The sequence below is a fragment of the Hemitrygon akajei genome, unplaced genomic scaffold, assembly GCF_048418815.1.
Source record: "Hemitrygon akajei unplaced genomic scaffold, sHemAka1.3 Scf000208, whole genome shotgun sequence".
NCBI lineage: Eukaryota > Metazoa > Chordata > Chondrichthyes > Myliobatiformes > Dasyatidae > Hemitrygon > Hemitrygon akajei.
The window spans coordinates 112,534-126,195 of NW_027332093.1; the positions used below are offsets into that span (position 1 = coordinate 112,534).

At 45.1% G+C, this 13,662-nt stretch overlaps 2 protein-coding genes across 2 annotated transcripts in view; both read left to right on the forward strand.

Moving 5' to 3' along the window:
• LOC140724415 (NACHT, LRR and PYD domains-containing protein 3-like) overlaps positions 1-13,662 on the forward strand; it is a 130,759-nt gene that overhangs the window by 77,465 nt on the left and 39,632 nt on the right. The window lies entirely within an intron of this gene.
• LOC140724413 (uncharacterized) overlaps positions 1-13,662 on the forward strand; it is a 32,614-nt gene that overhangs the window by 4,720 nt on the left and 14,232 nt on the right. The window contains exons 3-7 of the mRNA XM_073038862.1: positions 521-739; positions 2,891-2,983; positions 3,910-4,076; positions 4,998-5,169; positions 5,269-5,319. Coding sequence (XP_072894963.1) covers positions 521-739; positions 2,891-2,983; positions 3,910-4,076; positions 4,998-5,169; positions 5,269-5,319 — 702 coding nt within the window. The remainder of the gene's footprint in view (positions 1-520; positions 740-2,890; positions 2,984-3,909; positions 4,077-4,997; positions 5,170-5,268; positions 5,320-13,662) is intronic.

Genomic DNA, 13,662 nt, shown 5'->3' on the forward strand with positions numbered 1-13,662 from the left:
AGCAGAGTCCCACTCCAGACATCGTCAGCCAGTGTCTCGGCTACGTTTTTTTGATATCTCTGGGTCTCTACTCAACGGAATTTAGAAAGCTGAAGGGGGATCTAATTGGACCCTGTGGAAAGGATATTTCCCACGTTGGGAGAGTCTAGGACAAGATGGCACAGCCTCAGGATAGAGGTTCATCCGTTTAAAATAGAGATGCCGTGAGATTTATTCAGCCAGAAGGTGTTGAATTTGTGAAGTTTGTTACCACAGGCAGCTCTGAAGGCCAGATGGTTGGGTGTATTTAAGGCAGAGACCTGTAGGTTCTTGATTGGACACAGCGTCAAAGATTACAGGAAAAAGGCCGAGAAAACGGGTTGACCAGGAGAAATAGCATTAGGCATGATTGAATGGCGGAGCAGATTCGATGGGATATGTTCCTATGCCTCATGTTCTTATTGTAGTCCCCCATTGTAAACCTTCTTTTGCTCGGCTCTAAATCACTCTAGAATAACTTGCTATTCGTCATTTATTTCAGGTGGGATATTAAATCGGTTACGTGAAGTATTCAGAAGATGTTTACCAGGCCGCTCACCGGGAGAAGGTGATCGGGACACCGGAAGCAAGGTACCAAAGCAGGGTCAGATTGAGAGCGATGTCCCAATGGAAAGTGGTCCGGCCGCAGAGGAGGGAGAGCAAAGTCAGCCCAAAGACAGTGACGTCAGAGACACCGATCAGGACACTGGAACCGGCACAAGTGAGTCGTCTGTCTCATTAGAGACGGAATTGTCAAGCCAACAGCAAGGAGCGAGTGAGTGAAATATGAGGATGATGTGTTCATGGAAAGTGGCAGGGAGGAGGATAAATGCGATTCATTGTTGGAGGATCGGTCAGAGAGAGGGGATATATGTGTGTGTGGTACATGTGATGTAGTGGGGCACACGTTATCCCACTGCAGGAAATGTACTACCTTTTCCGAGGATTTCAAGGATGTGTATCTGAGGAAATGCAGCCGTCCAGGTGAAGAGAGCATTTCTGGGATATGAATTAAGGGAAATGTATTCGCTAGGATGGAGAGAGTATCTCTGGGAATCGACTCTCATTGACAGTCCCAACATGTATTCCCATCCTAAATTGAAATATGTGAGTGGGTAGGGTGGGAGGGGTTGCTTTCTGGCAAATTGGTCCTTCTGGTAAAGTTATTCCCAGAGCAATATTGGTAGATTATGAGGCTAGTCTTAGGATAAGTGACAGATGTGTATAGATGGCCGATCCCAGTGTGGTTTCCTGTGGAACATCACTGGATAACGAGCACCATCCAGCTTCCCTCTCGTTACCATCTGTCTGCTATGGGAAAGACAACTAAGAATCGAAAAAGGGCAATTCACCGCCGTTCCTCAGCATGTTAATTTTCTGTATGAGACTCCCAAGTCCGACCTTGTCAAACTCCCGACCAATATCCAAGTAGAAAATATCCATGTGTCACTTCATCCATCACCTTTGTGACCTCCTGAAAGAACTCCGTCTAGTTAGCAAAACACTACTTCCCTGCACAAAGCCTCGCTGCTGAACCCTAACCCACCTCAGAAATTCTCTCTTTCATACTCCCATCTGGCAGAAGATATAGAAAGGCTGAATGTAAGTACCGCCAGCCAAAAGGACAGCTTTAATTCTGCATTTATAGGACAATTGAATGGTCACATACTATGTTACTATTGGCTCTTAATCATACTGAGGCAATTTTAGAATTGTAACATCGTGTATGTCTAATCTAATAACCACTTACTTAGACAAACACAATGTACTCACAGAAGAACACAAAGGATAATCTTAGGGTAGGAACGGATTTAAGGAACAACGGAGAATAGATTATGTAACACTGCCTACCACAGTATGAGGAAGAGGATTAAAGGACATTAAAATTACACAACAGTCAGATAAGACTTTTCAGAATCAAAAACAGGTTTAACATCATCGAACACGAGAAAATATCCAGATGCTGGAAATTCAAACAGCACACACAAAATGCTGGTGGAATACAGCAGGCCGGGCAGCATCTACAGGGAAAAGCACTGTCGACGCTTCGGGCCGAGACTCTTCATCAGGACTAACCGAAAAAAGGTGCTCCCCTCCACCTTTTTTTGTTCCAAGGCCTTCTGTCCTATGATAGTCCCCCTCTTCCAGCCTTGTATCCCTTTTGCCAATCAACTTCCCAACTCTTAGCTTCATCCCTTCATGTCTTCTCCTATGATTTCGGGTCTCCACCTCCCCCTCCGACTTTCAAATCACTTCCTATCTTTTTTTCCATTAATAAGGAATTAATAAGGTCTGATAGAGATTTAACAATCGTGTGGATAGTCAGAGGCTTTTTTTTCCCAGGGCTCAAATGACTAGCACGATAGGGCACAGTTTTTGCGGTGCTTGGATGTACGTACAGTGCAGATGTCAGCGGTAAGTTTTTTTTTACGGAAAGTGGTGAGTGTGTGGAATAGGCTACGAGCGACGGTGGTGGAGGCGGATACAATAGGGTCTTTTAAGAGTCTCCTGGATAGGAACATGGAACTTAGAGTTATAGAGAGCTATGGGTAACACCATGTAATTTCTAAAGTAAATACATGTATGGCACAGCATTCTGTGCCAAACGACCTGTATTGTGCTGTAGGGTTTCTGATATGACTATTCACCATATAAACATCATGATTAAGCAACGCAGAATACAATGCTGATAGATAACAGATTCATGGCTCCTACAATACAGGCTCAGCTCTGATACAGTGTCTCCCAGCTGAAATATTAACATACTGACTGTTGTGTTGAACAATTCCAGTATTTTGCTTTATTTATTTTAAGGGGTTTTTGCCAGCTAATGTTTGGCCCTCCTGTTATTTTATATAATTTTTTGTTACAGAGCAGCAAAAACTGATCACAACTGTCCTCAGAATGGGTCAAGGTGCGAGCAGTGGAGGAGTTCCAATGACGTCAACATCGGGAAAGGACACGGGTATGTTGGCGAATTATTTTAATTTATAAATACTCTGCTGATTCTGTGCCTGGGTTTAATTCATTATCGGCAATTCACAAAATAACTTTGAAAACTAAGCAGAGAGATGAGACAGAGTGTTAACATCTCTGGGGGAAACACAGTCACACGTGGAAGGAGTACATTTACCGTCTGCTCCTGCTCCTCTAACAGATTGTGATGCACATTAAAATAGCGAGTTACTCCAGAAGACAAGACATTCTGCAGATGCTGAAAGTTTTGGGCAACACAAAGACACACAAAACATTGGCAGAACTCAGCAGGTCAGGCAGCATCCATGGAGACGAATAGGCATTTGATGTTTTGGATTAGAACCAAGGGAATAGAAAGTTATGTGGCAATATCTAGAATTTCTGTCCCCTCATTTCAGGTCCGATGAAGGGCATTGGACTGAAACGTTCATAGATAATTCTCCTCCATGGATGCTGCCTGAGCTTCTGAGTACCTCCAGCATTTTATGAGATATTCCAAAGATTTTCTGAGGAAGGGGTTGAACAGGGAGGCAGACTGTAACCCAGACAAAAGCGGTGGTAATGGGCAGTACCAGAAGAGTCATGGTGATGGGTTACTATATTCTCAGGAATAAGCATAGTCATTTCAAAACAGGGAGGTATATTCCCAGGGACAAGTAAGAGAAGCCTTCAACAGATGGACCTAGAACGACCTCACCGCCCGCCTCCACCCCCCCCCCCCCCACAATTGGCGTCCCCTACCCCCGGGCCGAGCTCGTTCCTTCCACCCCCACTATATAAATATATATATTTGACTCTGTTGTTATTTTTTTTGTTACAGATATATATATCGGAATGTGTTTGGTGATCTTTAGCTTCTAGAGAGAAAGTTACTACCCAATATGGAGTCAGTAATTTATTTAATTTTCCCTTCAGATCCGAGCTCAGTGATCACCGAGATCCTGGCGAGCTGGAATGATTTCCAGCTGCTGCAGTTGACGGATTTCTACCGGGACAGGCTGGAGCAGGCGATGGAAGGAGGGGTGCACGGAGTGAGCCTGGCGTTAACGGCCGAGAATCAGTTCAGCGGAGAGGAACATCGGGTGAGAGGGAGGGAGAATGGGTTTGAATTTTCACACATCACAGGACTGATGGGTGTCGGAGCTCTCACTCATCGGATATTAGATTAGATAAATTAACAACTGGGAAATAAATACTGTACATACAATCACAAATATGTGAATCTGAACCAGTGATAGAAAGATGTGAAAAGACCCTGCGGACTGGTGGCTGGCTGCTTAGTGTTCAGACTGAATTGAGCAGGTGACAGTTGTGTGGGTTTATAGTATTAAATGGAAATATGACGGGAAGTTTGGGTTTGGGAAGATCGTGCAGCGTGACGGCAGGATGTCAGTGAGAACCGGGACATCATCTGCAGATGCCACAGGTGCTCGAGTGTGTTCTGTTCTGGGTTGACGTGATTCCCTTACAATCTGTAACGGTAAACAGTGTGAATCGGGGAATACTGCCATGTTGTAATGTATAATCACTGAATAAACCTCCACTGGAAAAGGCAAAGGGAAGGCATCAGGTGTCAGCCGGTAATCCGCTGTCATGTTGGACACTGGCGGACTGAGGAGATGAATCACATCATCTTTTCTGCAACTTCTCCGAGACTGCTCACTCTGTTATAAAAACCCTCCTGACTTCTTTGTTCATCTGTGATCGTTATTTTCTGACTTCTGTTTTACACCGTCAAATCCGGTGAGGAATTATTTATGGATTTGGAGCCACGTCAATGAAGCGGTCACAGACCAGCCAGGATCTCATTGACTGGTGGACCAGGTTCACGGTGAATGTCCCTCCGTGTGCTCTGCACTCAGAATGTACAGTCCATGTCCAGACAGGATCAGCACCCGTCCGGGTGACTGCTCAGTGTGATCCCGTTACAGAGCACATCATTTACTTCTCATTCTCTGTGTGAATCTGTCTGTCCCCAATAAGTTCACTGTTACTCTTCACAGAAAATCTCTGATCTCGCTGATAAGGGAGAGCGGGCGGACAGTTCTAAACTCCTCCTGAGCCTGTTGATGGAGAAAGGCTCCCGCGCCCCCAGGGTGATGTGGGAAACCTTTGTGAAAATGCGGATTGGTGTCCCAAAGTTGGACAAAATACTGAAAGAAATTCAGGAACATGGTGAGATAATATCAGAGATGAATCTAATTTAGAATTCAAGCTCAACATATTTAATAATTTCACGTATTTCAATTCCTCAAATTATTTAAATCTGAACAGGTTGTGTTCCAGTCCATCGACCCGTAACTGAGATTCCCAATGAGCTGAAAGGTAAGTGAAGAAACCGCTGTTTCCACCAAAAATTGATATTGTGTAGGGCCATGTCGTTGTTGAGCCACGTCGATTTAACCAGGTAAATGTTGGCAATGTGACACAGTGAGACGCATGGAAAATGTTTGCTGGAAGGTTGGTTTTCACAGGACGTGGAGGGTGGATAAATCTCCTGGACATAATGGAATGCACCATCGGGTTCTGAAATTGGAGAGATTACAGAGTCATTAACGATGATCTTTCAAGAATAATAGATTCTGGCATTGTACCGGATGACTGGAAAATTGCAAATGTTACTCCACTATTTAAGAAGGGTGGGAGGCAGCAGAAAGAAAACTATAGACCAGTTAGCCTGACATCAGTGGTTGGGAAGTTGTTGGAATCGATTGTTAGGGATGGGATTATGGAGGACCTGGAAACACGTGACAAGATAGACCAAAGCCAGCATGGTTTCCAGAAAGGAGAATCCTGCCTAACAAACCTACTGCGATTCTTCAAGGAAAGCACAAGCTGGATGGACAAAGGAGATGCAGTAGAAGTAATGTACTTGGATTTCCAGAAGCCCTTTGACAAGGTGCCGCACATGAGGCTGCATAGCAAGATAAGAGCCCATGGAATTACAGGGAAGTTACTAGTGTGGGTGGAGCATTGGCTGGTCAGCAGAAAACAGAGAGTAGGAATAAATGCATCCCGTTCTGGCTGGCTGCCGGTTGCCAGTGGAGTTCCACAGTGGTCGGTGTTGGGACCGCTGCTTTTTACGATTTATGTCAACGATTTGGACTACGGAATCAATGGATTTGTGGCTAAATTTGCCGATGATACAAAGATGGGTGGAGTAGCGGGTAATGTTGAGGAAGCAGATAACCTGCAGAGAGACTTAGATAGTTTAGAGGAATGGGCAAAGAAGTGGCCAGTGAAATACAATGTTGAAAAGTGTATGGTCATGCACTTTGGTGGAAGAAATAAACGACAGACTATTATTTAGATGGGGAGAGAATTCAACATGCAGAGATGTAAACGGACTTGGGAGTCCCTGTGCAAGATACCTAAAGGTTATCCTCCAGGTTGAGATGGTTGTGAAGAAGACGGATGTAATATTTGCATTCATCTCTAGGGGAATAGAATATAAGAGGAGGGATGCGATGTGGAGACACTAGCCAGACAACACTTGGAGTATTGTGTGCAGTTTTATGCTCCTTATTTTAAAAAGGATATAGTGATATTGGAGAGGGTTCAGAGAAGATTCACGAGATTCCAGGAATGAAACTGTTACCTTATGAGGATTGTCTGGCAGCTCTTGGGCTGTATTTCCTGGAGTTCAGGAGAATGAGGGGGATCTCACAGAAACATTCTGAATGTTAAAAGGCCTGAACAGATTACATATGGCAAAGTTTGAACGGGGCAGGATTGCACAAGCGAGTGAAGGTCGGCCTGTGAGAAGCGAGGGAGAGTTTAAAAAGTGAGCAGATTATCGGAGCGGGCGTCGTAGGAGCGAGCGACGGAGTAATGGTAGACCGAGTAGGAAGGCCTTGGCTCGAAGGGCTTCGGCGAGCAGAGGCTGAGGACGAGCTTTCTCCCAGCGAGGTAAGGTCGGATGAACTCCTTTAATTAATCTAGCTAACGTATAAGTAGGTAATGGGGGCAGCAGTTAGGGCAGTTACGTGCTCCGTTTGCAGTCTGTGGGAAGTCAGGGCGAACGCAATTGTCCCTGATGACGACACCTGTAAAAGGTGCATCCAGCTGCAGCTTCTGACAAACCGTGTTAGAGATCTGGAGCTGGAGCTGGATGAACTTTGGATCATTCGTGAGGCAGAGGCAGAAATAAACAGTAGTTACAGGGAGATAGTCACCGCTAAGAGTCAGTTGACAGGTAGCTGGGTGACTGTCATGAGAGGGAAGGGGAATAGACAGAATGAGCAGAGCCCATCAATAATAAGTATACCGTTTTGGATACTGTTGTTGGGGACGACCTACCAGGGACAAGTTGCAGTGGTCACTTTTCTGGCACCAAGACTGGACGTCAGCTTGGAAGGGAAGGAGGGAAAAGAGGAGAACTGTAATGATAAAGGATTCGATAGTTAGGTGGACAGGTAAGAAGTTCTGTAGGAGAGATCGAGAATCCTGGATGGTCTGTTGCCTCCCTGATGTCGTGGTCCGTGTAGAGACCAATGACATAGATAGGAAGAAGGAGGAGGTCCTGCAAAGAGAGTTTAGGGAGTTAGTTGAAAATTTGGACAGGACCTCCAGGGTTGCAATCTCAGGATTGCTCCCCGTGCAACGTGCTAGTGAGGCAAGAAATAGGAAGATAATGCAGCTAAATACGTGGCTAAGCAGTTGGTGCAGGAGGGAGGGCTTCATGTTTCTGAACAATTGGGTCTTGTTCCAGGGAAGGTGGGACCTGTTCAGACGGGACGGGTTGCACCTGAACTGGAGGGGGACTGACATCCTTGCCGGAAGGTTTGCTAGAGCTGCTCCGGGAGGATTAAACTAGATTGCAGGGGAAGGAGAACCGGAGTGTTAGAGCAGATAGTGAGGTGGAGGAGGATAAACGTCATGCGAGAGCTGCAAGTATAGTGCATGGGGTAATGCTAGATCTAACATATAAAGAGGCTTTGAAGAAAGTGAAGCAGAATAAATGGTGTAAAGGCAGTAAGGTAGAAGGGCTAAATTGTCACAGTATGTTGACAGGCCGACTGGGGGGAATGCCGTACTAGATCTAGTATTAGGCAACGAACCAAGTCAAGTCACAGATTTCACAATGGGTAAGCATCTCGGGGACAGTGATCACCGATCCCTGGCCTTTAGCTTTATCATGGGAAAGGATACAAACTGAGAGGACAGGAAAAAGTTTAATTAGGGAAGGGCAAATTATGAGGCTATAAGGCTAGAACTTGCGGGCGTGATTTGGGATAATGTTTTTTGCAAGGAAATGTACTATGGGCATGTGGTCGGTGTTTGGGGATCTCTTGCAGGATGTCAGGGATAAATTTGTTCCGGTAAGGAAGATGAAGAATGGAAGGCTGACGGAACCATGGCAGACAAGTGAGGTGGAAAATCTAGTCAGGTGGAAGAAGGCAGCAGACATGAGGGTTAGAAAGCAAGGATCAGATGGGTCTATTGAGGAATATAGGGTAGCAAGAAAGGAGCTTAAGATGGGGCTGAGGAGATCTGGCTAGGATTTTTGCGTCCTCGTTGTCCACTGCATTGGTACTGGAGGATTGGAGGGAGGCGAATGTTGACCCCGTGTTCAAAAAATGTAGTAGGGATAGTCTGGATAATTATAGACCAGTGAGCTTTACGTCTGTGGTGGGAAAGCTGTTGGAAAAGATTCTTAGCGATAGGATCTACGGGCATTTGGAGAATCATGGTTTGATCAGGGACAGTCAGCATGGCTTTCTGAAGTGCAGATCGTGTCTAACAAGCCTGATAGAGTTCTTTGAGGAGGTGACCAGGCACATAGATGATGGTAGTGCAGTGGATGCGATATACATGGATCTTAGTAAGGCATTTGACAAGGTACCACATGGTAGGCTTATTCAGAAAATTAGAAGGCATGGGATCCAGCGAAATTTGGACAGGTGGATTTAGAATTAACTTGCCTGCAGAAAGCAGAGAGTTGTGGTGGAGGGAGTACATTCGGATTGGAGGTTTTTTGCTAGTGGTGCCCCAGAAAAATCTGTTCTGGGACCTCTACTTTTCGTGATTTTTATTAAGGACCTGGATGTGGGGTTAGAAGGGTGGGTTGGCAAGTTTGCAGACGACGCACAGGTTGGTGGTGTCATGGATACTGTAGAGGATTGTCGAAGATTGCAGAGAGACATTGATAGGATGCAGAAGTGGCAGATGGAGTTCAACCCGGAGAAGTGTGAGATGGTACACTTTGGAAGGAGAAACTCCAATGCAGAGTGCAAAGTAAATGCCAGGATACTTGGTAGTGTGGAGGAGCAGAGGATCAGGATCATGTCCACAGATCCCTGAAAGTTGCCTCAGACGTAAATAGGGTAGTTAAGAAAGCTTATTGGGTGTTAGCATTCATACGTCGAGAGATAGGGTTTAAGAACCGCGAGGTAATGATGCAGCTCTATAAAACTCTGCGTAGGCCACACTTGGAGTATTGTGTCCAGTTCTGGTCGCCTCACTATAGGAAGGATTTGGAAGCATTGGAAAGGGTACAGAGGAGAGTTACCAGGATGCTGCCTGGTTTAGGGAGTATGTATTATGATCAGAAAGTAAGGGAGCTAGGGCTTTACTCTTCGGAGAGAAGGAGGATGAGAGGAAACATGATGGAGGTATAAAAGATATTAAGAGGAATAGATAGAGTGGACAGCCAGCGCCTCTTCCCCAGGGCACCAGTTCTCAAAACAAGATAAGGGGTGAGAAGATCAAGCGGGATATTAGAGGAAGATTTTTCATTCAGAGAGTGGTTTGTGCGTGGAATGCACTGCCTGAGTCAATGGTGGAGGCAGATACACTAGTAAAGTTTAAAACACTGTTAAACAGGTATATGGAGGAAGTTAAGGTGGGGAATTATACGGGCGGCAGGGTTTAAGTGTCGGCAAAACATTGTGGGCTGAGGGCCTTTACTGTGCTGTGATATTCTATGTTCTATGGTAGGGAATTCTAGGACAAGAGGGCACAGCTTCAGGATTGGAAGACGTCCTTTTAGAACTGAGATGCGGAGAAATTACTTCAGTCAGAGGGTGGTCAATCTGTGGAATTTGTTGCCACGAGCGGCTGTGGAGGGCACGTCATTGGGTGTATTTAAGGCAGAGATAGATAGGTTCTTACTTAGCTAGGGCATCAATGGGTATGGGGTGAAGGCAGGGGAGTGGCGATGACTGAATCAGCCTATGCTTGAATGGCAGAGTAAACCCGATGGACCGAATGGCCTACTTCTGCTCCTACATTGAGATCTTATGATCTTGTGACATTATTAAGTGCAGCACTGAAAGTTGGGGTGTTTGCTGAAAGGGAACATACCTCTCAGGTTCCTGGAACGACAGGTCCCTCCACCGGTTTCAGAGTGGAGAAGAGGACGAACTGGAAGAGTGAAAATCAGATTTTCCTTCTTTTTTTATTGCGAAAGGTGAAACCATTCCCCTACAGCCACCCGAACACCGGAACAGCTCTCATCCTAAATTACTTGTTTTTTAAAATTCCCTCAGACCCTTCAAGTCATTTTTAGAATTGGGAGTCCATTGAAGTTCTCTTCACAAAGAAAACAATGACAACATCCATTTAATGAGTAAAGCTGTTATCATCCCAAACTGGTCTGCTCAACCCCAAAGCAGCATATGGAACTGACTCTGTTCACATCTGCACTCCCTCAGTGCAAACACTGCTGCAGTTATCCAGTGTAAGTTCCAACTCAATAATCCTGGGGAGTCCATCAGGTGACAGTGTTAGTGTCTGAGATGGGGGACAAAATATTCAGCTCAGCCCACAGAAGCTGAAATTGATGTGTGGCGGTGTTGTGTGATGGAGACTGTGGAAGGGTGAGAGATGGGAATCAGGACAGGGAAACTGATAGTTGTAGGACCGCGGCAAGGAAGGTGCAAAGGACTGAAAATATCTATAAATAATATTGCAATTAGTTACATTGTGATCGGCTGAATCAGAAGCTCACTACATCCGTAAGCGCATTGTGCGTGTGAAAATGGAGCCAGGGGCAGTCCATGGGCGCAAGAGATTTTAAGGCTTCATAATCGCAGACTGAGATGAATCACTCAACCGCACATTTACGAGGAGAGGGCAAAGGAGAGACAGATATTGCAAAAGTTACTAATCTTGCAGTAGCCCGTGTTTACTTTGAATATTTGAAGCTCTTGAACAGAAACGTAAGGAATCTCGATCAGAACACTGGGTCAGTCTCCTTCATTGCCAAGTTCAAATTCCAAAGATGTTAATATACGTATGACTGTAGAGATCGATGATTCGGGCAGTTTACAATCTGCTCCCGCCTCTGTCACCTCTGTTAGTGTTTTTCTAGTCCACATTCTGACAATAAAGCCTTCAGTTTCTCTGCACCATGGATATGGTATATAGAACACAGAACATAGAAATTTGGCCCATAGTGTTGTGGTGACTGTGTAACCTACTCTAGAAATTGCCGAGAATTTCCCCAGACCTCTATTTTTCTAAGCTTCTTGTGCCTATCCATGAGGTTCTTAAAAGACCCCATTGTATCCTCTTCCCTCACCGCCACTGGCAATGCATTCCACACACCCAACACTATCTTCGTAAAAAAAACTTACCCCTGGCATCCTCTCGATACCTATTTCCAAGCAACTTAAAAATATGCCCTTCATGTTAGCCATTTCAGCCTGGAGAAAAAGTCTCTGGCTATCCACACGATCAATGACCCTTATCATCTTATACAACTCCATCAGGTCACCTCTCATCCTCCATCGCTCCAAGGAGAAAAGGCCAAGTACACGCAACCTACTCTCATAAGGTCCGCCTTCCATTCCAGGCAACATCTTTGTCAATCTCCTCTGCACTCTCTAGTGTATCCACATCCTTCCTGTAGTGAGGTGACCAAAACTGAACACAGTACTCCGTGGTGTCTGACCAACCTCTTATATAGCTGTTACATTGCCGCATGGCCCTTGAACTCAATCCCACGATTAACGAATGCCAGCACACCATACGCCTTCTTAACAACACTGTCAACCTGCGCAGCAGCTTTGAGTATCCTATTGACAGGGACCCCAAGATCTCTCAGATCCTCCACACTGCCATGAGTCTTGACATTTATATTATATTCTGTCTTCAAATTGGCCCTACCAATATGAATCACTTCACGCTTATCTGGGTTGAAGTCCACCTGTCACTTCTCAGCCCAGTTCTGCATCCTATCAATGCCCCGCTGTGACTTCTGACAACCCACCAGACTATCCACAAAATCACCCATCCTTCTACTTCTTCAGGCCGGTCATTATATAATCACAGGGATGGGGGCAAGAACGGTTTTCTGTGGAGCACCACTGGTCACCAACCTCCATGCAGAATACGAAATACCTACGACCACCCTTTGCCTTCAGTGGGCAAGCCAATTCTGGATCCACAAAGCAAGGTCTCCTTGGATCCTATGCCTCATTATTTCCTGAATCGCGAACCCTTGCATGGGGACCTTATCAAATGCTTTACTGAAATCCATGTACACTTCATCCATTGTTCTACCTTCATTAATATGTTTTGTTACATCCTCAAGTAATTCGAGCAGGTTCGTAAATCACGACATGCCCTTGACAAAGCCATACTGGATATCATTAATTCGATTATGTCTCTCAAAATGCTCGTAGATCCTGCCTCTCGGAATCTTCTCCAACAACTGGCCCACCACTGATATCAGACTCACAGGTCTATAATTTCCTTGGTAATCTCTACACTCTTTCTTGAACAAGTGAACAACATTTGCAACCATCCAATTCTCCGGTACTTCTGTAGTCTATATTGATGATGCAAACATCATTACCAGAGGCTCAGCAATCTCCTCCCTCACTTTCCACATCAACCTGGGGGTATATCTCATCCGGTCCCGGTGACCTATCTAACTGAATGATTTTCAAAGCTCCAGCATATCCTTTTCCTTGATATCTATATGCTCAAACATTTCAGTCTACTGTAAGTCATCCCCACAGTTGCCAAGGTAATTCTCCCTGGTGAATACTGAAGCACTGTATTTCCGCTACCTCTTTCGACTCCATGCACGCGTTTCCACTATCGTACTTGATTAGTCCCATTCTCACACGGATGATCCTCTTGCTCTTCACATGCTTGTAGAATGCCTTTGGGTTTCCCTTAATCCTGCTCACCAAGGCCTGCTCGTGGGCCCTTCTGGCTCTCAAAATTCCATTCTTAAGCTGCTTCCTAGCAACATGTAATTTTCTAGAGCTCTACCGGTGCCTAGTTTATTGAACTTTTCGTAAGCTTTTCTTTTCTCCCTAAATAGATTTTCTATATACTTTGTACATCATGGTTCTTTAAATCTACCATCTTTTCCCTGCTTCAATGGAACATACCTATGCAGAATTCCATGCAAATGTCCCCTGAAGATGTGTCACATTTCTGCCGAACATTTCCCTGAGAACATTTGCTCCCAATTTATGCTGTCAAGTTCCTAACTGATAGCATCATATTTCCCTCTGCGCCAATTAAATGTTTTCCCAAATTGTCTCCTTCTATCCCTCTCCAGCGCTCTGGTGAAGGAGATAGAGCCGTGCTCACTACCTCTAAAAGGCCTTTCCACCGAGAGATCTGACACCTGACCGGGTTCATTTTGCAACACCAAATCAACTACATACTCTCCTCTTGTAGGCCTATCTACATATTGTGTCAGGA